The sequence below is a fragment of the Crinia signifera genome, chromosome 4 (genome assembly GCF_055691185.1).
Source record: "Crinia signifera chromosome 4, ASM5569118v1, whole genome shotgun sequence".
Lineage (NCBI taxonomy): Eukaryota > Metazoa > Chordata > Amphibia > Anura > Myobatrachidae > Crinia > Crinia signifera.
In genome coordinates this window covers 249,894,374-249,920,083 of record NC_139220.1, presented here as the reverse complement: position 1 = coordinate 249,920,083, position 25,710 = coordinate 249,894,374, and the positions used below count along the sequence as shown (strand labels likewise).

At 41.9% G+C, this 25,710-nt stretch overlaps 1 protein-coding gene across 1 annotated transcript in view; it reads right to left on the bottom strand.

The window, feature by feature from the left end:
- Nucleotides 1-25,710, bottom strand: part of ST8SIA2 (ST8 alpha-N-acetyl-neuraminide alpha-2,8-sialyltransferase 2) — a 230,055-nt gene that overhangs the window by 109,825 nt on the left and 94,520 nt on the right. The window contains exon 2 of the mRNA XM_083184235.1: nt 16,282-16,344. Within this exon, the coding sequence (XP_083040361.1) occupies nt 16,282-16,344 (63 nt within the window). The remainder of the gene's footprint in view (nt 1-16,281; nt 16,345-25,710) is intronic.

Genomic DNA, 25,710 nt, shown 5'->3' with positions numbered 1-25,710 from the left:
GCGCGAAAGTCGCCGCTATATAACTGCTTGATTTATGACTGTGGGCTCAGACTGAGGAAGCCGCCGACCCCAGTGACAGGCGGAGAAACGCGTTTTTGAGCCCATACCCACCGCTGGTCCTCACTGTGCAGTGTTCCTGTAAAGCGCAAGTACACGTGGATTACAAATTAATTACCACCCAGCTGGCTGGTCCAGCAGGAAAAGGTCCCCATTGCAGCTATAACGGAGTACATCTCTGGTAAAAATCTTTTGGAGAGACTGACCTATGGTTTAATTACCACAATAATCAGCGCACTACTTTGGAACCAAGTGTACAGGACTGGTAACTATATTCAAGATCTAATTGCCTCTAGCTATACTTTGCACAAAGCCTCATGCATATAGTGACTGAACCAATCGGCCAATCCTAGCTAAATTTAGCTTTTATTATATGTTTATTGTTGTATGTCTTGTCTGTCTGTTGTTTGTATATACAATTCATGAATTGCTATTTGGGGGAAAATATTATTGTATATTGTTTTAATAAATTGATTTGTACCTTTCTACTACAAATGTATGGACATTTAATTACTGAGCAGGACCGCGCTTCTTAAAGTGACAGATATCTTTGGTGTCTGCCACTTATTCTCTACATTGCTATGATAAGTAAATCAGCTGGAGGGTTTGGGCGCAGCAAATTGGAGTTGCCTTTTAAAGAAGTTCTAACTACTGTATATAACATTGCTATAAATCAATTGCTGATTGTAGAAATCTGGACATTTTATCTCTGATTTGTCTCCATCCTTATCACATCCTCAAAATAATGACATCCACCCACAAATTATGATGGCCTACCACTTTTCATCAGCACAAATCAGGACCGTTCCACTTAAATTTGGACATTAAAGGCTAATTGATGTAAATGTCAAACTTTCCTTGTTACAGTAATGCTTAATGCTTTGTTATATTACTCATTATCATTGTATACATCAGTCTATTAATATCTTGTGCCAATACATTAGAGACTAATTTTATACAATTGTGAAGTTAAACAGCTATTCTTTCACTTAGAATTACATTAAAGTTGTTTGACCAATTTTTGGAAACTTTTTCAGAACTTTTAGGGGTCATTCTGATGCACTCACTTTTTAACGAGTTCGGCCCCGTCCTGATGTTTGGGGACTGTACATGTGCATTGTCTATTATGCGCATGGGCAGCTCCCCTTTGCGATTGGCTTTGGCAACTTGGGGCTCGCCCATGAGAACGTCCAACATTTTATTGACGTCTCCATAACGTCAATAAACACTTGGTGTTTCCATGGGTACACGGGTGGGACAATGACCCCACCATCTTCGGCCAGGAACATGCAAATAAAACTCAGTTCAGACTGACTTTTACTTCCAAGGCAGGAGAAATCATTCGATGATTGGTGACCACCAAATGAGGGGAATCGGTGGCGGCGCAGAGGGCAGGTGTTCGTATGGGCAGCTGGCAGGGCGATGTTCGCAGTTTACCAGGCAAACCAGAATCAGGGTCATTATTTGAACAACACCAGTACTTATGCATCCCTTTATTTTCAGCTGAACAGATGATTAAATCAAGTCTGGAAGAACATTTCACCTATTTATAAAAGTGTAGTACTGTATGTTGTTATGTTTTATTAGAGATAATGGTAATGCATAATACATTAGCACCATGATACATTTTGCTTATTGTATTAAGCTAACATTGAAGACAACGGAATGATTGCAGATGAAATGAGCATAATGATTTATTTTATTCAATGTTACTTATTCATTTCATATTTTATTTGTTTTTTAATATTTTATTTTACTTTCAACCTCATTTCTATCAATATCATGTTTTTTTTGCAATACAGTACTTTTTATTTAATAAAGTTTTATTGTTGGTCTGATTATTTATTGCTGCTACCCCCCCTCCCCGCCACCACCTTATTTATTTATTTATTTACAGTTTCTTATATAGCGCAGCAGATTCCATTGCGCTTTACAATAGTAGACAGTGATAAAACAAACTGGGTAACAACAGACAGACTTGGAGGTAGGAGAGCCCTGCTGCAAGCTTCTTCCAAGCTTCCCTTTGTTTTAACTTGATTACATTGTCAAAAACTAACTTTACACCATGCAAGTCTGTTTCCACAGAGCTCCGCAAAGAATGTTAACGGTTGGAATCAATTACAGCGAAAATGCTTTTCATGCCTTAATGAAGTACTAAATTTTAAATAGACCCAAAACAAGGATTAGACAAAAAAAAACTGCAATACTGACAGCTGCAGGCTATTAAAAGGTACTACAGTGCATATAAAGAAAGAAAATCCATACCAAAGCAATAAACACACTTTAATATATACGACAAACTACTCTAGTGAAATACATTTTATTTTTTTCAATTATATTTAAGTTGATGCAGCAAATGGAAAATTATTTTGGTGACAAAGTTATATCTCTGTAAGTTGTAACTTTTCTAATAAAGATAACACTTTCAAAATATAATGCTACAAGATCTAATCAGCGGAAGACTACCCAAAAAGCTGGATATCATCATAATACAATTATTTCACAATAATTTTAGATGTAAAAAAAGCTAAGCCTTCCAGCATAATTAAGATACCATACATTTTCATATTATTATTATTTGGTTACACTCTAAACACTGGACACTTATCCAACATGTGATAATCAATGAACAAGCTTAAACCTTTAAATGCGAACATCTCTGAGAGATGCGCAAAATATCCACTAAAAATGCCAGCGTCGCTGACATTTGTTATATAAATTCAAATAAAAAATGTGTAAAAAAAAAAAAAGTATATTTCATAGGGTAAACATTACAGGTCATTGTGATGAATAAAAATGTTTGCTTGCCAAATTTCACACCTATTTTGACAAATTCCCTTGGCACTCAAAGAGTTAAAATACAACTTTGTTATACTTTATGCCAGTATTTCCCAACCTAGTCCTCAAGGTGCAAGTTCAAGTTCCAGTCTTAAGCACATATGGTTAGATCCAGTACTATTTTTCTGGAAAAATAGGTCCAGGAACTCCACAGGGTCTTGGTGTGTGGATCGATTAAATAAAAATAGAGAGAGAGAGAGAGAGAGAGAGAGAGAGAGAGAGAGAGAGAGAAAGAGAGAGAGATGTATTTTATATATTTTATTTAGAAACAAAGGCACTCACAGGTGACTTTAAAATAAAACTTATCTTATGGGAAGTAAAGTTTGGCCCAGAACATGTTCAGGAACAGAGTTCCTGATGATGTCATATTTAATTAGAGGTTCAGGAACTGAGTTCCTGCATGTTCCTGCTGATAAATAGATCTAATTAGATCAAAATAAATGAGGAACTAATTAAGTCACCTGTACTCATTATGACTATCATTAATACCTGGACTGTTAGGGGTACATTTACTAAAGCTTCTAAAAATGAGGACCATCATAAGACGCTACTATATGACTCTACATGATACATTATGATCATTACGATCATAATGCAATTTTATTACAGTACGGTATATACACATATAGGAAATTCTACCTCCCAATATAAACCGACAAACAAATATAATGCTGGTCTCTCTGATGATAATACATGTTACATGTTACATCCTATACAAACAAATTGATCTGATAGATGGAATTCTACTATTTTCTATGAAAATGTGATCAAAATAGATTATATTATCATATATATATATATATATATACAGAGGCGATCAGAAGGTAGCAGACTAGCATTCTCTGGGCCAAATGTAATAGGATTAGAGCTTCAGAAAGTGTGAGATTTTGGGAGAGTTTTCCAAATTTTTTAAAGCGGCAATCACTTATACTGCAAAAAAATGGGAGAACTCTCTCAAAATCTCTCACTTTCTGAAACTGTCACCCTATTTACTTGTGTCCCTCTATGTTATAAAACAGTGATGGCTAACCTTGACACTCCAGCTGTTGTTGAACTACACACATCCCAGCATGCCCTGCATCAGTTTTAACATGGCCAAATAGTAAAACTGTAGCAGGGCATGCTGGGATGTGTAGTTCAACAACAGCTGGGGTGTCAAGGTTAGCCATCACTGATTTAAAACATAGAGGGACACAATTAAATAGGGGGACAGTTTCAGAAAGTGAGAGATTTTGAGAGAGTTCTCCCATTTTTTTGCAGTGTAAGTGATTGCCGCTTTAAAATTTTTGGAAAACTCTCCCAAAACCTCACACTTTCTGAAGCTCTAATCCTATTACATTTGGCCCAGAGAGTTGGAACATTGGCTTCTCTGACTTTTATGAGAATATAATAAATTCTCCCCCACATGTACCCTACATAAATGCATAAGAACCTGAACAATTCTATCTAGTGACAAAAGAAAATAACATGACCTGAGCCTTTATCATTCCGCTAACACATCCCCTCCCATATGGCTGTTTGCAAGAAAAATAGTTTGATGTCCAATGGTTAGCGACTATGTGATCAGCAGACAAATATCACATGGTTGGTAACCATAGGCTCTGACAACCGCCAGCAGGTTGGCCACCAGACGCCGCAAACTGGTTCCCGACAGCTGGCAGTTATACTGTTCCCTGTAACCATGAGGAAGCCGCGGTTAGCTGATCCATCATTTATCCAGCATTCCACAATCCTTGACAGCTCGCAGCATTAAGGACCTTATTCTGGTCAGTTCACACGGCCGTGTGCATTCTCATGGGCCTGATGTTTTTGCATTGCGTATGCGCATGCACTGGGTGCGTGCGGCCACTGTGAAGGTAGGGCGGGGGCATGTGGTGGCGGTTCCCATAACAGCGCTGGGCATTCTCATGTTAATGGGCTGATGAGATGATGCGGGGTGGGGGGTGGGGGGACCGACATCACAGAATGTCAGCTGCCCGCCCACTTCCCACCGAATGTGCACGGAGATCTAAGGTTGCTCTGAGCAACCTCAGATCTCCGTGCACATTCCACAACATTCGATGGTCCACATAGTCTTTATTGATAACAATTACCACTGTCTATAGTGTGACTACTGAATAAATACAAAAATATATTTTCCATCATTCACTAGTTTTTTCCTTTTTTCTTCTTTGAGTCTTCACACTATTCAATTGGCAATAATTGAATTTAAGTAGCATCAGAGTCCTGATTGATGGATTAGATTTATGAATATATGGCATACAGGGAACTCAAGAACTGTTGATCACCATAGGCATTTGCAATGCAGATAATACAGTAGGCCATGTAAATGAATGTATTAATACTGCAAAGTCATTGGATTACATTAGAATACTCACTGACAAAGTCCATTTGTGACATGATGTGTTTGGGCTGAGCTAATGGAGGTGTGAACATGATGTTGTCATAGTCCCGAATGAAGCTTGAGATGCAAGAGAACGCCTGGGTTCTCTGAAGGACTGGGTTTTGTGTTACCGTGCCTGTTGTGATATTTTATATAATATCACAAATACCTAGGTAAGTTTTTATTTGGTTGAGTAAACATTATACTTTGAAGCTGCTGCACGGTGGTGTGCCTGCTTGTTTTCTCTCTTTGAATAAACATTAGATTATATTTATATTTAAAGTGGTCAGGAAAGAAAATTGAAGTATTTTCCGACATCTCCATGACAACAACACATGTGCGCCTCAGGTAACATGTAGGAGACAATCGCCTTCAGTTTGAGAATTAACTGAAATAATATAGTGTCTTTGGGGCATATAAACATCTATAAATAGGCGGTGGTTCAGAACAGCTGTTTTAACACCAAAATAGCTCAGTACCAGTAGCACAAAAAGCTGTATAAGAAGCTGTTCGTAATAGCAGAAAGATATGTATTACTCATGTGTGCATGTCTGTTTACATCCAATAGTAGAAAAAAGTACATTTATGCATGTTTCATTTATTATGTATCCTCCAATGTATGCTGGTTGAATGCATAAATCGATTCCATACTTAAAAACATAAAAATAGAAACTTTGACAGCAGACAGGAACCACATGATTCATCTATCCTTCACATGTTTCACTTAAAAACCTCAGTCTCGATCCTGATCAAAACAAGATTGAATAGAAAAGGAATCGTACCATGGCCCTTTTTCTGGTTCACTCGCAAAGGCAAATTTCTTCTCAAATGGACAAAACTATGTGCACTGCAGGTGGGGCAGATGTAACTTGTGCAGAGAGATTTAGATTTGGGTAGGGTTTTACTTCAAAGTGAGATCTATATTGCAGTGTAGAAATAAAGCAGTCAGTATTTTCCCTGCACAGAAACAAAATAACTCACCCAAATCTAACTCTCTCTGCACAAATTACATCTGCCCCACCTGCAGTGCACATGGTTATATCCATTTGAGAAGGAATTTGCCTTTGCAAGTGAACCAGACTAAGGGCCCATGTGTACGGGGCTTTTTATATACTTTAGATTTAGATTATCTTTTAATTTGGCCCTAGGCTAAATACATACTGCAGGCAACATAGCCAAGACAGTTTGGCGTGCCTATTTTTCTATTCGATACGGCATCGAATCAGTATTGAATGTGGCTGAACACTGTGCGATTCAGACTAACTTTCTATTCGATTTTGACTCATTAGCCAGAATCATGCCTCGTGTGCACAGCTTTAGATGACGAATAACCTTATTTCTAGCTAAACACTAAGTTTTAAGTTTTCCTCCCATGTATTGGCTTATTCTTCTGTTGGATGGCTATTCAACCAGTATACTATGTTTACTATAAAAAGAGATTCTTACTTTCATTTGTTGTTGCTTTGCAGTTTTAGTTCACGTCCTCTTGTTCTAAAACTTCGATTCATTTGTAGAATACAGTACATTCTTCCTGTACATTATTAAAACTGTTGATGTACTTGAACATTTCTATCACATTCCCTCACCTGCTTCTGCTCCAAGTTATGAAGACCTTTAGTCTCTCCTGTAAGCTTTGTTAAGTATATCCTGCAACATTTTAATAACACATCTCTACAATATCACTAAATAATATATATCTTTCTGGAGATATGGCCTCCAGAGCTGAACACAAGATTCTAGGTACTTAGCATACAAGCTAGCGTCGTACTGGCCTCTGCCATTTCTTGGGTACATTGTCTGTCTGCTAAACAACTGTGGTTACTCCAGTATCCAGTACTGCCTCACATTTTGGTGCAATTACAATTAGGTTTTTTGAGAGACAGTAGTTACCAAATTCTAGACCATTATTGGTACTTATGTAATATCTGGACTCCCGTTTTTCTTATGAGACCGCGTCCCCTCGCGGGGCTCGCTGCGCTCACCATGCTTCGGGCACGGTGACTCGCTGCGCTCGCCACACTATATAATATCAACTCCATGTTGGATAGTAGGGGTATGAAAAAATGGGGTGCATTTAACATGGGAGTCCAGATAATACATAAGTACCCCATTATTCTTATCCTAATTCCTCAAATTGCTCCATTCAACTGTACTTAGCTCATCAAGCTGGCCTGTGAGTAGCTCCTTTCCCAGCTCATCACTAGGTGGGCAGTCTGAAAGCAGCTCTATGTGCTGGCTGACAGTAAATCTGGGTACGCACGGTCTATTGATCTGCAGATATATCTGTCATCGGATCGAGCAGCGCGTTCTCCCGACAAATTGGTTAAAGCTTTTTTTTTTAACAAATATATACACACTGCCGAGCGATTTGAGCAATGTAGATCGCTCAGATCGCTCATCACACAGAGCTGCAAAGCGATGTATCAGCGATGTGTGCTCAGCAATCTGTCAAGGCCAGTGTTCTCCGGTGAGAACACTGGCCTTGACCGGCAATCTCACTAGATTTATCCTGCATGCATGATCTTTGGGCAATAGTGTGGTACCCCTTCTTGCAATGTTTAAGACTGTAATAGCAGCCTATGCTGCCTAGGAGACTATCACACTGTGTGCTGCAGGGGTTAACCCCTCACCTGGGTTGCCGAGCAACCAGCCCCTAATGGATTGCACACCCACAGAACACTAGGATCCAGCATCATGTGCAGTCCCAGGGGAAGCGGGAAAGCCAGGATCTGCCTGTGATTGGTAGACAGTGAGTGCCAAACAGGAGAGGAAAGTGGGAGAGAGGAGTGTAGTGACAGAGTGCCAGGTGGGTGGAGAGAAGGACAGACAAGTCCTCTGTGAAATCCCAACCACAACAGCCACAAAGGAAGGTCCTGGTGTGCAGCACACCAGAAACCATGACCCGGAGGAAGAGCCGCTGCACAAGAGAGTCATGGCGCAGTGACGAAGATCACTGGTGGGCGGAGAAGACGGCGACTGATGGCAGCAGCACACGGAGAAAAGCGACCTGACACGTGGGGAAAAGTGGCCTTACAAGCCACCCATCAGAACTGGGGCAACGCTAAGCAGGCAGGCGGCACTGATCAAACAGGACCCAAAGCGAGGCCCGCCCAGCAGTGCAGGCAGATGAAGCATGCCGCCATGCTGGTGACATCACTGAGCCCCTTCAGAGGAGCACTGACCTGTAGCGACAGGCAGGTGCCGGCAACAGATACTGACACACAGGTACCCTAGGGCTGAAAACTTCTCCCCTATTGACGGTCTACCCTAAAGCCACTAGAACCATTGTGTCCAATCTACTCAGTGACCCTCAGGCCCCATCACTTGCTACGCTGTGAACTGCTTTTATCTGTCCAGTGCCCTCTGGCCTCCGCTGTGAGCCCCGCATGGACAACACACCAAGGGTGAAATGTAATAGGATGAGAGATTCAGAAAGTGAGAGATTTGGTAAGAAATCTCCAGGTGTTTTTTAAAGCGGCAATCATTTACTCTGCACAGCCAGTTTGATTTTGAAGTGTAATCATTTACACTTCAAAATCAAACTGGCTGTGCAGAGTAAATGATTGCCGCTTTAAAAAACACCTGGAGATTTCTTACCAAATCTCTCACTTTCTGAATCTCTCATCCTATTACATTTCACCCCAAGTGTGCCTCACTCTTTACGCAGAGACCACCTTATAAAGCATGAGGCCCACATATTCCGAATACTTTCTGCCTCCAAAACTCAGGACACAATCCCTCACTCAGCCAGTGTTTAGCCTGTTAGTTTATACTCCCTGATTCCAGCCAAAGACTGCTCTTAGGCAAAAGTCACAGACTGTCAGGTAAGGACATCCTCCTCCCTTCCTCACCTACCCTGCATTGCGCAACAGGAGACTTCTCTCAACCTACTGTGCACAACTTGCGGGCATTTTAGCAAAACTCTGAAGCACAGGGCATCACCCTAAAGGCTTGTTACTCATATAGGAAGTTTACCATTATTCAGCTATAAGTGAACAAAGGAGAGAGGTTCTTCATTTAAAATAATTTAACCTGAGGCCACTAAATTGTTTGCCGGAACTTTCCCTAACGCAGTCCCATCAGAAGCTTTGTGATGCAACTCACAGTGAGGAATCAGTAGGAGAGTGATGGACAGGAAGATTTGTAGGGAGGTAAGGGGAGGGTCTGCAAAAATGCAGTCTTGTGACCATTTTTAAAGTGTCTTTCGGCGGGTGTAGATCGTATTGTGATCATTCACATCATCACATCATCAGTCATTAGGTCGACACCTTGGGTCGACAGGCAACAAGATCAACAGGGTTCTAGGTCGACATGGGACAAGGACAACATGGGTTTAGGTCGACAAATGCATTAGGTTGACATGAGTTAGGTCGACAGGTCGTGAGGTCGACATGGGTTTTCCACTGTTTTTTTTACCCGAATGTCGAAGCAGTCGACATGGACACAGTTGGAAGTCAACCGCAGCCCCTCTCATTGCTTGCTTCGCTCGCAATGCTTCAGGCACGATGCCTCATCACACTTTTTTATTCTCCCACCAAGCCCTAGTGGATGGTAGGGCATGAAATACCGCCTGTTGGCACATGTCGGCTCAAAAAACAGTGAAAAAAAACCATGTCGACCTAGACACCTTTCGACCTGCATCCATCGACCCAGAACCCCATCGACCGTGTTGCCTGTCGACCCAATGGTGTTGACATAATGACTGTCGACCTAAGTCGGGTCGACAATACGACTGTATACCGTTTCGGCATGCTACTGCAGTCTCATACACATAAAAAATGGGACCAGTACTGTATATTTGCGGTTATTTGCATGGCTAAGGAGACACTCAGGTGATGTTATGGTTGTGATGGTGTACACAGTTGCTGAGTATGTTGTGATGGATTTGGTGGCTGTCTCTGTTTACTTGTTGCCTGACATTATTATAACTAAAAAAAGTGGCATTGCAACTTCAGCTGGGTGAGGCCCATTGTAAAAGGTTCTTGAAAACTAAACACTCTCTCTCTCTCTCTGGGCCAGATGTACTAAGCTTGAAAAGAGATAAAGGGGGATATTCAATCTGTAGGTCACGGCAGGCGAGCTTGCTCGCCTGCCGTGACCTAGTCCCGTTCTCGGTCAGCTCGACCGAGAACACGCAGGCGGGATTCAATGTCCCGCCTGCAGCGGGGCGAGAAGGGGGCGTGGCCGCGAGTTGCGGCCGGGAAGTGACGAGCTGCAGCCGGCAGCTCGTCACTTCACGGCTGTTCTCGGCAGAACGAGCCCGACAGCTAGAGATGTCGGGCTCGTTCTGGAAGAAAACCCTGTTCAATGCTGTCGGAGAAGACAGCATTGAATAGGGCCCGTCGAGCATCTCCCCCACGGGAGATGCTCGACGGAGATTGAATATCCCCCAAAGTGGAGAAAAACCACCAACCAACCAGCTCCTAGCTGGCATGCTACAGGCTGTGTTAGTGAAATGACAGTTATGAGCTGATTGGTTGGTGGTTTATCACTTATCAAAGCTCAGTACATCCTACTCTCTGTCTTTTTCTTTCTCCAGATCATATACAAGGTAAATACATGGAAAGTAAGCAGTACTTGCAGATTAGTTATGTAACATTTTTCAGAAGGCATGTAATATAGCTTACAGATAATGTCTATGTAGACAGTCAAAAGGTTGATACCAAAATGTAGACACATGAAAAGGTTGACATGAGTTTTTCATGTTTTTTGGTGTCATTGTCACCTCAACACATGGACCCTCACATGGCTAGTTTAGGAGGCAGGAAAGCTAGCGGTGGCAGCTGGACAATTCTGCCTTGGCAGTTTTACAATCTCATTGTGGTTCATAGCACAGTCACATCCTCCAAATTGCATATAAGCAGACAGCAAGTTCAGGGAGGACACACAGAATGTGGGAGCTACTGTATGTCTGCCCAATTGGGAGACAGGAAAGTCTCCCTATTACAGTATATGATAGACACCACAACATTCCTGGAAGGGTGGACAACTACGTGCCTGCAATGTAATTAACGCATGTACTATAGCCCAGGGATGAAAGAAAAAACTGTTGTCGTCCACTCTTATTTATTAAAACAAGTTTTAATATATCAATGAAAACATAAAATTTCAGTGACCATCTTGCATTAGAAGAAAAAAGTTAGAGAAAAGTTACACAAATCTTTTTTATAAATGGTCATTTAAACAGTAAAATGAAAGAAAAAAAATCATCTACAAACTGACACCTTAAGCAGCACAGCATTGCAATTTCCTTTAAAAAGAAATGTACAGATCAATTCTAATTACACATTATGTACAATTTACTACCAAGCCATGATTACATTTTCTATATAATTTATGCCACATCTTCTTATTTCTGTACTAAATGCACAAAGTCAATTGTGAATATGTAACCTGCACATGTGAACAGTACAGTATCTTCCAGTACTGTATACACTAGAGGTCAAATATGAAGAGCAGAACAAATGTATATTTAGACCCAATGCACACCATGAATTGTGCAGGTGCACCTTGGTCATGCTAAAACACAGGGGAGGTTCCAGATATCGGGCCAGGGGCTCAAACTAGGACAATAATAGCAGAATTGTATCTTTATATATATATATATATATATATATAAAAGGCTAACTACTCCTCACCTCTATGAGGTGAAGTACCGCCAGTGACCACCAGAGGCCACTTAATGGACAAAATTATTACTGTGTGCTAAAAGATGTCATAACAGAAAGTGAAAGCAATTTTTGTAGGTACACTGATCTGTTTAAAACTTGCTGGACATGGAGAGAGGGAGCTGTAAAGACAGATTGGAGGTAGGAACAGATAGTGACTGGGGGTGGAGTGGAGAGTTTGTGGGCTAAAAACTGTCACAGCTCAAAGTGAAAGTAAAAACTGTCACAGCTCAAAGTGAAAGTACATTCCAAAAGCCGTCATTCTGATGGGCTTTTAACTAGTAACAGTATAATAATGACTAAACACTCAATAAAATGGACAGAATTGAGCTGCTTCACATGCCTTGTGGCTGCAACGTCTCCTCCCAAGTCTGCTGTGCCAGGAAGCAGGGTCATGGGTCTTAACATGCGGTGGGTGAATGGTTGCTTCTCCCTACTACTAGAGACCCCACAAATCTTTATGTACAATATAAACAGTACTCTAATTATATAAATATGTTTAACTAAAGATTACAAATAAAAATAGTTACCCTTAAGCCCCCCATACACTATGCGATTTGGGATGGATTTCTCCTGATTCTGGCAGATCGGGACGAGAAATCATGTGAAATCGGCCCAATTTGCAAGTGTATGACATCCGATATGATCCGATGCGTGGTTCCGTGTGCATCGGATTGGAGTCGGAGGTTGGACAGGCTGCATATAACATAAATCTAATGTGAAGCCATCAGGGCCACATCATAGGTGCTAAGCACCCATGATTTATTGCATCCGATTCAACGGGTGGTTAGTGGGGAGCGGCAGGTGGTGAGCGGTGTGCAGTGGGAGAATTGAAAAATCTTATTCAAAAGACTGGGCTGCTGCTATTTGACTGAGAGTGCGCTCTAGGCCAATCAGCGGCCGCCCAGACATTTGAATAGGATAGTCCAAATCTGCCATCACCGCCTGCAGCTCCCCAGGCTTACACGTGATACAGTAAATGACATGCAAATTATCACATGTAACAAAAATGGCACATCAAGGGCGAGATGTATCAAATGGAAAATGCGGTAAAACCCAGGTTTTATCACATTTTCCAATGTATCAAAAATGATACCGCACTGAAGGGTATCGCCACCTTTGGGTGGCGATACCCTATAGAAGCCTATGGGCTTCTTTTCGCCGCCCGCCGACGCAAACCCACCGCCTCGCCGACCCCCCCTCTGGCTTACCTTCCTGAAGGGTCCTCCTGGACCCCGGAAGGTAAGTGCTGCCTCCCCCTAGTGAAGCAGACGGACATCCTTCCGGCTGCAGGGGGGAGGAGGAAGCTCCAGAGACAGCATACATAGCTGTCCCCGGCGTGAGGGGAAAGCGTGGCGGCAGGGAGGTGACCTCACCGCACCGCCAGCCGCATATGTTAGTACATATGCAGCAGCATCGCGGCGGGGGGGTGGCGGCGAAGGGCAGCGATGTATTTTAATACATCCCACCCCAAGTGCCAAATCTTATTGAGCTCTCCTGCCGGGGGGGGGGGGAGCTCAGGGGAAGTCCAGGCCGACTTGTCCTTAGGACAAGTCAGTCTAATGTATGGGGGCCTTTAGCCACAACATGCTAGAAGATGTTATGGCTCACTGCACACATGTGCCTGTCCCCTGCTCTGCTGTTGTCTGTCCAGCCAGGGGACCAACAATGGAGCAATATTATTCATCAGTAAGGCTCCTGAGTGAGTACAGTAGTCACAAGCACTAGCAGATCACTGTCCTTGCCCAAAAATTCACAAAACATTTTCATTAATACAATGAGAGAATATTCAGAACTAGTATTAAAGCCCTTCCCTTCCCAACCACAACAGGGCAGAAGCTGCTGCAGCAGCCAGAGCAAGTCTCCGACTATTCACCTCCCCATCCCTACCACAGCAGGGTAGAAGCTGCTGCAGCAGCCAGAGCAAGTCTCCAACTATCCACCTACCCTTACCAAAGATCTCGAAAAACCCTCAATGAATAAGCAAACAATCAAGAGAAAAAAAGAACTGACTGAGGATTGATATCACATGGATTTCACAATGATATCTACAGTGTTCGATTCACAAACCACTCTGCCGATGAGTCACTTATTAATTTCAGTTTGTCAAAAGTTTTTCATTTAATGGACCCTTATTGGCCTTTAAGGGTCCACTTAAGAAAGTCTGTTTATTGTGTTGTATTCAGAAAGTCATAAGCTTTCCAACGACATATCACAATACATGAAAACAACAGAAATAGCATGGACCCTTATGACAGCACCCTAAGGGCTCATTCGATTAAACCCATCTTCAAACTATGATAAGATAGTGTGCAAAGTTTGAAGACAATTAGTTAAAGCATCGAGAGTTATCATGGAACATACACACACACACACACACACACACAAACATTGTTCAATTATATACAATTTTCACTAGCAATTACAAAAATAACTTTAACAATATCATAATCATTTTTGTTTACAATATTTCTATATCTGTTACAATTGGATCAGGATTTTTTATTTTATTTTTCTTAACTTTCTGGTTACTAACTATTGAAAATATAACTTATTTTTGATGCATATCAGTGAATCAAACTATCGGTTGTAATTTGATTTTGGTTGATATCGAATCGATATCGACGGCCGCCGGGTTGGGCCATGTATACACAGCATTAAGTTGGCCATACATCTACAGATTTATTGTCAGATCTGGCTGGTTGGAACCAAAACCTGGAAAAATCTGAATGATAGGTTTTGACAGTTCTCCAGCATTTCAAAGCACATGGTCAACTGGCATTTTCGCTCAACCATTACCAGGTTTTTGTTCCAAACAGCCAGATCTGACAATAAATCTGTAGCTGTATGGCCAGCTTTAGATTCAAATATTGGGGTGTTATGCAGAGCTAGTTACAGTTTAGCAAAATTGTGCAAAACTGCAACCTTCGGCATTAGGCAGCAATGTGCCCACAAAAATCGCTAAAGTGTGCCTGCTTCCCTTGTGCAGATGTCTGAAAATCATTACATTGTTAAAGTTGCAGTATGAAGCCCTTTTCAGGGAAAGTCAAATTGTTACCAATATACAGTACGGTGTTGTGTGCCAGTGGTGCCACTTACTATAAAATAGAGTACAATCCTTAGGCTATGACATCAATTTGTCAAAGGAGGGAAATCTCTCATACAGACCTGCCTCTAAGATTTTACCCAAATCTGGTCCTTGTAAGTACAGACTTCGGGGTTTTACATACTGTACTATTTCTTTAACACATTATTTAATAGGGTGTATCCACGGTTCAAAGTAGTCTATTTATCTATTGGATTTTGCTTATATAAGCATAATCAACTGTGTACACCATGCCATGTGATTCGATCCCAATTCGATCCGATTCAATCCTGATGAGATTGAAATTGAATAGAAAAGGAATCGCACGGTGTGTTCACCGCTTAACAGAGATGTCTGCCCTTTGATATAGGTAAATCTAACCTAGCCCCCAGGTTCACCTACAGTAAGTATGTACTGTCAAAGCTTTCATATTCACTACACAGGCACTGTTCTGAATGAGTCAATTAGCTGGATCATGGATGAGCATTACCTGCGAACAGGGCCGCCGAGTGGTATGCCGGGCCCTAGTAAAATGGGGGGGTGGCCTAACCATGGGAGGTGTGGCCACCTACCGCAATTAGGCCACACCCCCACATTTTTAGTGAAAAGGTCGAGGGGAGAGTGTTAGTGAGACGCTCATGCTGAGCCTGCTGTCAGCAAAGCACATGCTGCAGGTGTGCTGCTGCTTGGGAGGGAGGAGATTGACGAACAGGGCCCCCGCTAGACCGCTCCAGAAAGTACCAGTCCCCCCCCCCCTCTCGGCGGCCCTGCCTGTGAACTGGCCCAGGGAAATGGGAAGTCAACTCTTACCAATCCTGGCTAGTAATAAATTACAGCTACAGAGGTTTGGAAATCCTGCAGTAAGCTGTATTACAGAACCAGCCCTATCGCCTGCTGTTATTAAACAGGCCAGTTTATGGAAGAATGGTTGCTTTGAAAATATGGAAATATTTGTTTATTCAAAGAAACAAGGGCAAAATGAAGAATGGAAAAACACACACTGCAAATATAAAGATAACACAATTCATTTGCAAGTATTTCCATTTATCTGCCTGTTGCCTCACTGGCTTCAAAACTTTCTGATACAATTTAAAATGAAGTTGCAGTAAAGAGCTCAGGCAGGTAGAGAATTGGGATGAGTGATAACTATTCCTACTGAGGCGAGCATCACAAATTAGGACCGCAGCAGATTAATAGCAGCCTCACAGCCAAAACAAATGAACAGAAGAAAAAAAATCCCATTTACAAACCTATTAGATTTGCTATGTAAGCTTTCCACAGCTGATCTGATTGTGCCTCTCCCTCCAGAGCTCCTGCAAGAGAAAACGAAATACATTATTTATCAAATTCTGTTACTGTCTGTAAGCTTTGCTTTAACAATCAAATGATCCCTTATAGAGAGCTTAGAAGTTACCCTGCTGCTTGTCCAAAACCTGGCTATAATACCCATTTCTAGGCAGAGGAGACGGTTACATGCTGTACTGTTTTGAAATAAAATATGACTTGGAGAGCATTACATCAGATCCCCATCAAGGTAGATAATGCATTATTAAGAGTGTATTTTTTTTTCACCTGTCACCTTATGTAATGAGGGTCTGGATAAAAGACTCACCGCCATTTGACATGTGACCATAAAGCAGCAATGCTGTGCAATGGAACAAAAATTATATTTATTGAAAAGAATAATAACAACTGAATGGAAATAAGTAATTATTACAAGATCCCTTTGTTACGGAGTCTGGATTAAGCCATTCTTTTATTTTAGCATTCAGTAAGTGTTATTTTCTAACATTACTCAAAGGTTCAAACATGCACGTAACCATGGCAACAGCCACCGGAGATTTGCTTTGAATAAGGGTCAGAAGAGGTGCAAAACTGATGTCCCTTAGTGCATGCAATGTTATATGACGTTAGGCACCTATTCCTTTGCCAATTCATGCTCAGATGGTTTTATCTGTGGGGCTGGGAAATTCTTCTTATTCTCATAGGGTGAGGTGGCTGCTGAAATATAAAGTATGAGATTTAAGGAGCTTAGAAAATTTTTTTGTTTACTGTGTCTATGGAGGTGACGAAGATGAGGCTTCGTTCTTTCGTTTCGTTGCCTCTTACATTCTCCAGACTGGAAACTGCATTCCAAGTCATACTTCTACTAATGTAAAACATGTTTAACAATTTTAATGTCCCACACACTGTCGAAATTGGGCATGAAGGGCCCACTGGGGGAATGCTGTAGTAGGGGCCAATGCTTAGGGGTGTGGCCAGCCGCAGAGCTTTGGCGAACCATTAGAAAGTGAATGGTTTAGGCCACTTAATATATACTAATAGTGAGTACTGTAATGCATGCATGATTATGTGGCAGATTAATAACAGAGTTGCACTTTACAAAATACACTATACACTGTGCAGTATAAAATAACATATGTAATGTGTCGGCTTTAGAGGAGAGGCTGTATCATAGTCCAAAATACAAATAGGGGAGCCCCACCATCTGCCATTCCAAATGGACTCACTGGCAGTTGGTGCAGCTCCTCTATTTGTATTTTGGGCTGTGTTGCAGCCCTCTCTCTGAAGTTGCCACTGCATATGTATAATATCTATATCTAATTCAAGTGCACAGTCTGGAACCTGTTACCTAGAGGAAGAGGTGGTGCCTACTGGGGGGTTTCCTCTACCCCTGTGAACCAGTCTACCCCTGGCCCCACATTTTCATGCTTTCTTTAAGTCATACATAAAGCTCTGCTGAGCAGGATTTTAAAGGAAACCCGGGAAAATATGAAAGAACAAAGGTGGTATTTCTACAGATGGGGCATGGCTCATCTTTGCAGGGGATGGCGATGGTGACGCCAGCCGCCATTCCCTGCCAGCCGCCATCTGTATAGCGAGAAGGGGACACGCGCGCACGAAAGGCACGCTTCCCGCTTCCAGCGCTTCCCCCGGGTCACCGCTTGTCGGCGGTCACCCAGGGTCCCCACCCCCTGCCCGCAACCCCCCCCCCTCTAACCCTGTTCGTCTCCATGAAGAGGAGACGGACAGGGTTCCCGTCGCCCCACCGACGGAGATTAAGACGCGCGTGAGACGCACGCGCGTCTCAGTCAGATGGTGAGCCGGGCAGCTGGCAGATCGCCAGCGGTGACGTTCTGGCGATTCGCCAGCAAAGAAGAGGCCTGCCCCATCTGTACTTTAGGGTTACCACCTTTGCTCTTTCATATTTTCCCGGCTGTATTCTTTTCAGTTGCAAATTGAGCAGCACCAGAAATCCAATAAAATAAGGTGGGCAATTGTTTTCGGTTTGCAGATCCAAGCACATAAAAAGCACAAAATACATAAATAATTGCCCATTAATACAAAAATGAGCATTGGATGTACATTCTTTCAGTGTGTCATGAACTTGCAACAGACAGAAGCTAATTGATGATTGGTTGCTATGGATTCATGCACATTTGCACTTTTTGAGAAACATTTAAATGTTATGAAGTTAACCCATAAGCATTTATATCTGTAAGGGCTAAAATGTAATGTCTTAGGACAACTGGAAACTTCCCGATCACCTACAGAATGTTAGATGTCTTCAGTAGAGAGATAATATTGTTAATGTTTTCAATTATCTAATATTTTTACAAAATCATAATGATCCAAGGGTGTATTTCAGTTATAGAATAAAAAAAATTATGATGTACTTCATTTGTTAACATTTGCAAATTTAATCTCCAGGTAGATTTTGCTGCTGAATAGGGGATTTAATACTGTTAGACCTGGTACGTTTACATCAAGCTTTTGACCTGGGTTATTGCAGGGTTAACCTGGGTCCATTGGGAATGTAACCCGGGTAGCTTGTAGGGTTCGTCTTGGTAAGGACCAGGGTCAGGGCCGGCGCCACCACTAGGCAGCTATAGGCATTTGCCTGGGGTGCGGGCACTGGAGGGAGGCAATTGGGAGCAGGTCAGTGGCATGGAGCAAGGTGAGTGGGGCCTGCAAGAAAATGATTGCCTGGTATACAAATTCATTGTCTGGGATTGTACAAGATACCTCAAGATACATCATTCAAATATTAAAATATTTCAAAATACGGAATAATCCATTATCCAAATTGCTTCTGGTCGCGAGTATTTTAAATAAGGGATACTCAACCTGTATAGCATGTATTGTTATTTTATCGTCACAAATGTTGATTATAGGAAAACCTGTTTTTTAGTAAATATACTCTATGGTCTTTCCAGGCAGAGAAAAAAACTAGGCAAAACCTCAGTCCTCAATCCCAAAACACACAAACGCACACACCCCCACCACCACCACTACCAACAAAACCCCAACACTACCACCAACACCTTTCTTTTAGCCAAAAAATAACTGGTAACTTTGGTTATGAAATCCAAATACAATATAATAACATGACTCAAATTGTACAGATTATTTTTCTATGTATGGTGTGCATCATAAAAAAAAACAAAAAAAAAAAAAAACATAAAATGATATTCGGTGATTGTGCTAGTAAAGAAACTATAGAGCTAAAAACAAGATACCAAGTATAAGTTCCTGGATCAGTGTGCAGATAACACCTTTAAAAAAAGACATATTGGGGGACATTTATGGATTCTGCTGAAGAGTAAAAAGAGGTAATATGCGGCATAAGTAATGGCTGCGCAGGAAGCAGAATCTTTAGAGTCTTTCCATAATTCCTGCGCGATAAAAGCACAGCAGTCCTCCAGGAAGTCACTGGTTTATTAGCATTTATACCACAATGTATTACACTTTTTTTTATAGTGAATAAAATAAAAGCAGAAGAAAAGAGCATTACCGTTCAAATTGTCATCTCTCCCCAGTTCCACAGCATTCCTCTTAGAACTTATTCCATCCTATCATTTTCCTAAACTGTAAATGTGTCCAATATATAACATCGTTCTAGTTTTTAAAAGGAGCTCAATGCTCAACTCCTATACACAGCCATTAATTGTGCTGTGCATGTTCTGCACGAACAGATTCCTCAAAGGTCACGGAAAACTTTTTTTAAAATTATCTTTGCTCAGCAAGAGTCTCAGACCATGCTGTGAACAAATCTCCACAGAGGATGATGAGAAATGGATGGAGTTTTAGATTATATCCAGCTCTAAAACTGTTTTTTTTCCAGCCTTTTTTTTTTTTTTATTGCAGTTCAGATTTCATTTATGTCAACACCAAGCCTATATTTATCTGGGCCCTTGTGAAAACTCCAAACAACAATGTTTATGTAATCAAACTTTCTAACAATGGTTAAAATAAATATTGTGTTTCAAAACTCTACAGTGATTCTTATTAGTGATTATGAGCAGCCTTGCTGATTGGTTGTAGAGATTAATTCCAACTTTTTTAGAAGTTTGATCAAAGTTGTGGACTGACACGGGTGCCGGATAGCTTTCAGACAGTCGGGATCCCGACGGCCATCGGCTATTCTTCCTTGAGGGGGTCTACGACCCCCATAGAGGGAGAATAAAATAGGTGGAGAGCTTAGCGAGTCACTGTGCCCGCAGCATGGTGAGCGCGGCTAACCCGCCAGAGGCTTCATTGCCCTCCCCTGCTGTCTGAGTCCTGGCAGTCGGGATCCCGACATCAGGCTAATGACTGTTGGGATACCAACTGTCGGGGTAGTATACCACACCTGATTGGTGGCACATGAACTATAGCCAGTCTGAACATGTGCATGGCACTTTTACCTGGTGGGCGATACTTTAAGGATTTGTTGAAGCTGGAAAAAGACTGCTGTTGGGTCCCAACTCTATAGAAAGTATAAGCAGTACAGTGACAAACAGGGATAAGTAATGCTTTTCCTCTATCACTATGGCTGCTGGAATATACACTGCACACTAGCTTTCCCTAGCGCTGTAGACACTTTTTCAGCCTTTTTTAAGTAAAGCTTTTAATTGTGTTAAATACTGAAATCAGGACATAACTGCACCAACAAGTGCTAATGGGGTTATTCCATGGCCACTGCATTTCAAAGCCAGACCTTTTTATTGTGTGCATTGTTACTTTATCTTGTACTGTATTATGTTCATCCGACCTGTTAAGCTCTTTGGAGTAAACTTACTAAAATGGGAGTTCTATTGAAGATGGGATGTTGCCCATAGCAACCAATCAAACCCTACTTCTATTTATTTAGAAGATAATAGATATAATCTTAGTGGTTGCACCTTTATTAGAACTCCCATCTTACTAAATGTACCCCTTTGAGTCCTATTGGAGAATGTGCGCTAAATAAGATATTACTATTATCATTATTATTTATATCCTTACTACTACTATGCATACTCCGTTTGTAAGGATATCAATATACCTATCCCAAGCCTGTTTAAATTGCTCTACTGTATTTTCCTCTACCACCTCTGATGGGAGGCTATTCCACTTATCCACTCCCCTTTCTTTCTCAAATTTCCCCTGATGCCCATAAACGAGCATGCGCAGTCCCCCAAAAACATCAGAATGGGGCCGAAATCGGCCCCTTCTGAGTGTTAAAGGATCAAAGTGTATAAAGTACATAAGAAGGTGATAAATATTAATGCCAAGAATACATCAAAGTTGGGATGTTCAAGAATGGTGAAATGTGCAACTAAAACCTGAACAAAAATTATTTGATCTTTATTGACATGCAAGCTAGACAAGGCAGGTGACATTGAGAAGAAGGATTGTGTGCAAAGCAGAGCATCATATGACATAGGACAAAAGGTCACTGGTGCACCTCTTGCTCGAGGGCTAAAGACGCAAATATACATGATACTATGACACTTGAGTAATCTAGGAGCTGGTGTTAATAAAAACTTATTTTGAAACTAGTTTAAATCACCTAAAATAACCCCAAAACCACCGCCTCTAGGGCCGCTCCCCCGTCACCCACACACACACACACACACACACCCATAACCTCCGCTCCAGCAATCGTATGCCGGAGCTCCCCTGCCGCTTCCCTAGCCACAATTCGTCATTTACAGCAGTGACGTAGGCGGCAGGCTCGGGGATGTTTGGGACAGCTTGAGATGACTCGGGAGTGCTCAGGAGTTCAGGTGAGCCACTGCAAATATCTCCGAGCCTGCCACCTGTGGTCAATGCTGACTTTGACTGCCAGCTGGGGCAGCAGCAGCAGGGGAGCTCCGGCAAACAAAAGCTGGAGCGGAGGCGAGGGGGGGCCCTTCCTACATTCTGTAGTGGGTTTTGCTGGGGCAGGACAAACCTGCCCTGGTAGGTTTGTCCTGCCCCAGCAAAACCCACCATTCAAGGGGTTAAAGCTGTTTGGTAGTAGTGCTTCCTCCTAAACTAGGAGGGCAAGAAGACTTTCTGCTATCCACAAATAGCTGTTGAATTATTTAATTAACATGAAAAGTCAGTGAAATTTAAGTAACGAGACAAAATTTTTTTATAATTTCTACTACTCATATTTCCTACAATAATGTTACACAATTTTTAACAACAAAATTAAACAATTTATAACACATCAACATGGCTTAATACAAATGGTCACATTCCGAACAAAAACAATGCTAATCATGTATTACATTTATGAAATATAGCTTTTACTGAGCCTCTGGGTCCCCCCAGAAATGTGTTAAAAATTATTGGAAAAAATATACAGTAAACCTACTTAGCACATGGTTCATCACTACCTGAGAAATCATTGACTGAGATAAGCTGTACAGTATATATCATGTCACTCCATGTTTATTTCTACCTCCTCATCAAAAAATAAACTTACAGATGTGTCCTCGTGCATTATTGATGCAGCCACGCCAAATGACCCCTCTCAATGCACCAGGTCCCAAGTGACTGTTCTAGCACCAGACATGTTTTTTTTTTTACCAAAAAATCCTTTATAGTCACAATGTAATGGACAGAATGAATAGTGTAATGGTTAGCATTACTGCTATCACCACTGGGGGCAGGGACTGCACCAGCCAATCAGATCCAAACTGTCAAGTTACAGTCTGGGTTTGAAAAATGACAGATAGGAGCTGATTGGCGGGTGCATTATCACCTTGCACTTTATCACATCACCAGGCTTAATTAATCTGCCCCCAGGTCTGAATCTGTATATGAATTTCTACACTGTGGCCGGCAACAGCAGCTTTTTTCTAAACCAAGTTCCTTTGTGCTACAGTACATGTACAAGCTCAGTCACACATACAGTAGATATACAAGTGCCACATATCAAATTACTCAGTAAAGTTGAGGCTAGTTATAGGAGGACACATCTGTAATCTGATTATGTTACCAAATATATGGTAATTATGTTACCTCAAATAACAGCCTGGAAAATATATTAGGCTGGTACTTGTTTCCTAGCAGGGCGCCCAGTACGCATTTAGTGTACTGGGCTATGCTCTGTAGTGAAATCGCGTAGCGTGTATAGTGCTGTGCAATGTGATGCCCATATTAAGTGCACAGGAGTGCTTATACAATGAAATATCGCATCCTATCACATGGCACAAAATGCAATGCGATATGTCATTGTACAAACACCCATGTGATGAGATGTCATGGGTGCTTAATATGAGATGTGATGCAATGACATTTGATTTGTGCATAGTATTACATGTGATGGGTGCTTACAATTGTAAGCACGTATGGCATTGTTTTGCATCACCCCCAGTATCAATGCCATCCCGAAGCGTGGCGAGCGCAGCGGGCCCTGTGTGGGGCGGCGGAACATGTCCTCTGACCTTTTCATACCGGCGTGGAGTTGATTTTATATAGTGTGCAGCAAGCTACCGAGCCCGAAGCGTGGCGAGCGCAGCGAGTCCTGTGAGGGGACGCGTAATACATGTAAAGTAATCCGCATCCCCTCGTACAGCTCGCGGCACTTGCCACGCTTCGAGATGAGATCCTCAGACCCCTTGTGAGACCATATGCTGGTGCGGTTGGCCCTGGGTTCCTCCTAATGCAAGACAATGCTAGACCTCATGTGGCTGGAGTGTGTCAGCAGTTCCTGCAAGACGAAGGCATTGATGCTATGGACTGGCCTGCCCGTTCCCGAGACCTGAATCCAATTGAGCACATCTGGAACATTCACCAACGCCACATTGCACCACAGACTGTCCAGGAGTTGGCAGATGCTTAAGTCCAGGTCTGGGAGGAGATCCCTCAGGGGACCATCCGCCACCTCATCAGGAGCATGCCCAGGCGTTGTAGGGAGGTCATACAGGCACGTGCAGGCCACACACACTACTGAGCCTCATTTTGACTGTTTTAAGGACATAACATCAAAGTTGGATCAGCTTGTAGTCTTTTTTTCCACTTTAATTTTGAGTGTGACTCCAATCCAGACCTCCATGGGTTAATAAATTTGATTTCCATTGATAATTTTTGTGTGATTTTGTTGTCGGCACCTTCAATTATGTAAAGAACTAGTATTTAATAAGAATATTTCATTCATTCGGATCTAGGATGTGTTATGTTAGTGTTTCCTTAATTTTTTTGAGCAGTGTACATATATATATATATATATATATATATATATATATATATATATATATATATAGTGTACCTAGAGGAGGCACTCCAATGGGCTGTAGCAACAGTATCGGTATAATAAGAGATCAGTAGACAACGGTGCCTTCCTGAAGCAGATTGTGGTTCTGCTATGTATATTCTCCCGGAGGCGGCACTCGTATGAAATAACGACACCAGTCTGGTGTCGTTATTTCATACGAGTGCCGCCTCCGGGAGAATATATATATATATATATATATATATGCACTGTAAAAGCTGAACCTATTTATAGTGCTGGGCTGACCACTATCTTTCATCTATCATATATGTATACATGAGATACATACTGTAGATATGAATGTCCACTCACATCCCCTTGCTAGCTTGTGAGGGGATGCATATGAGAACTCATCCCCTCACATGCAGCCACCCAGCAGATAAATCATTCATTATTCGCTAACCATCGAATGATTTATGCATGCGCAGACCCCATACCAGTGAAAACAGGGACACAATTAGCTTCTTTAAATCATGCATGGGGGAGCACCAACATGTATCTTGCCTCCTGGCAACTGGTATGAACTTACGCCACTGTCATGCAAGGTAGAAGATCTCCGCATGGAGGGTATCACAACAAATCAAATCATAGGTCATCCAAAAGTAACATCCAATTAGCTAAGGGGAATTGATAGCATAAGAAAAACCTTGGGTAATAACTATTATCTTCGAATCATGTTGAGGAATACAGAAGAGGTGTTGGGGAAGTGTAGCAGACAGAGACACATTATGCTGAGGTAACAATAGCACGCAGTAAAAACCATTTTGTGTTTTAAAATGGCTTCAAAAATATCAGATTGTGTGGCATAGGGCAGCGTGAGAGGATTACGTTCCCATAGAGGGCCAGTTGTACTAAGCTTTAAAAAGGATAAAATGGAGAGTAATAAACCACCAGCCAATCAGCTTCTAACTGTTATGTCACAGGCTGTGTTTAAAAAATGACAGGTAGGAGCTGATTGGTTGATTGTTTATCGCTCTCAATTTTATCACTTTTCAAGGTTTAGTACAGTACATCTCGCCCTTAGTGAAGAATGGACTGGAGATGACTTTCTCCATATCACAGAAAAACACTGGGCGTCCCCATACATATGTAGGTGTGGTGAAGCCTGCATGGGGAGGGCAGCTGACATCACATGATGTTACATGATGTCAGTGAATGCCCCGTTCTCGGC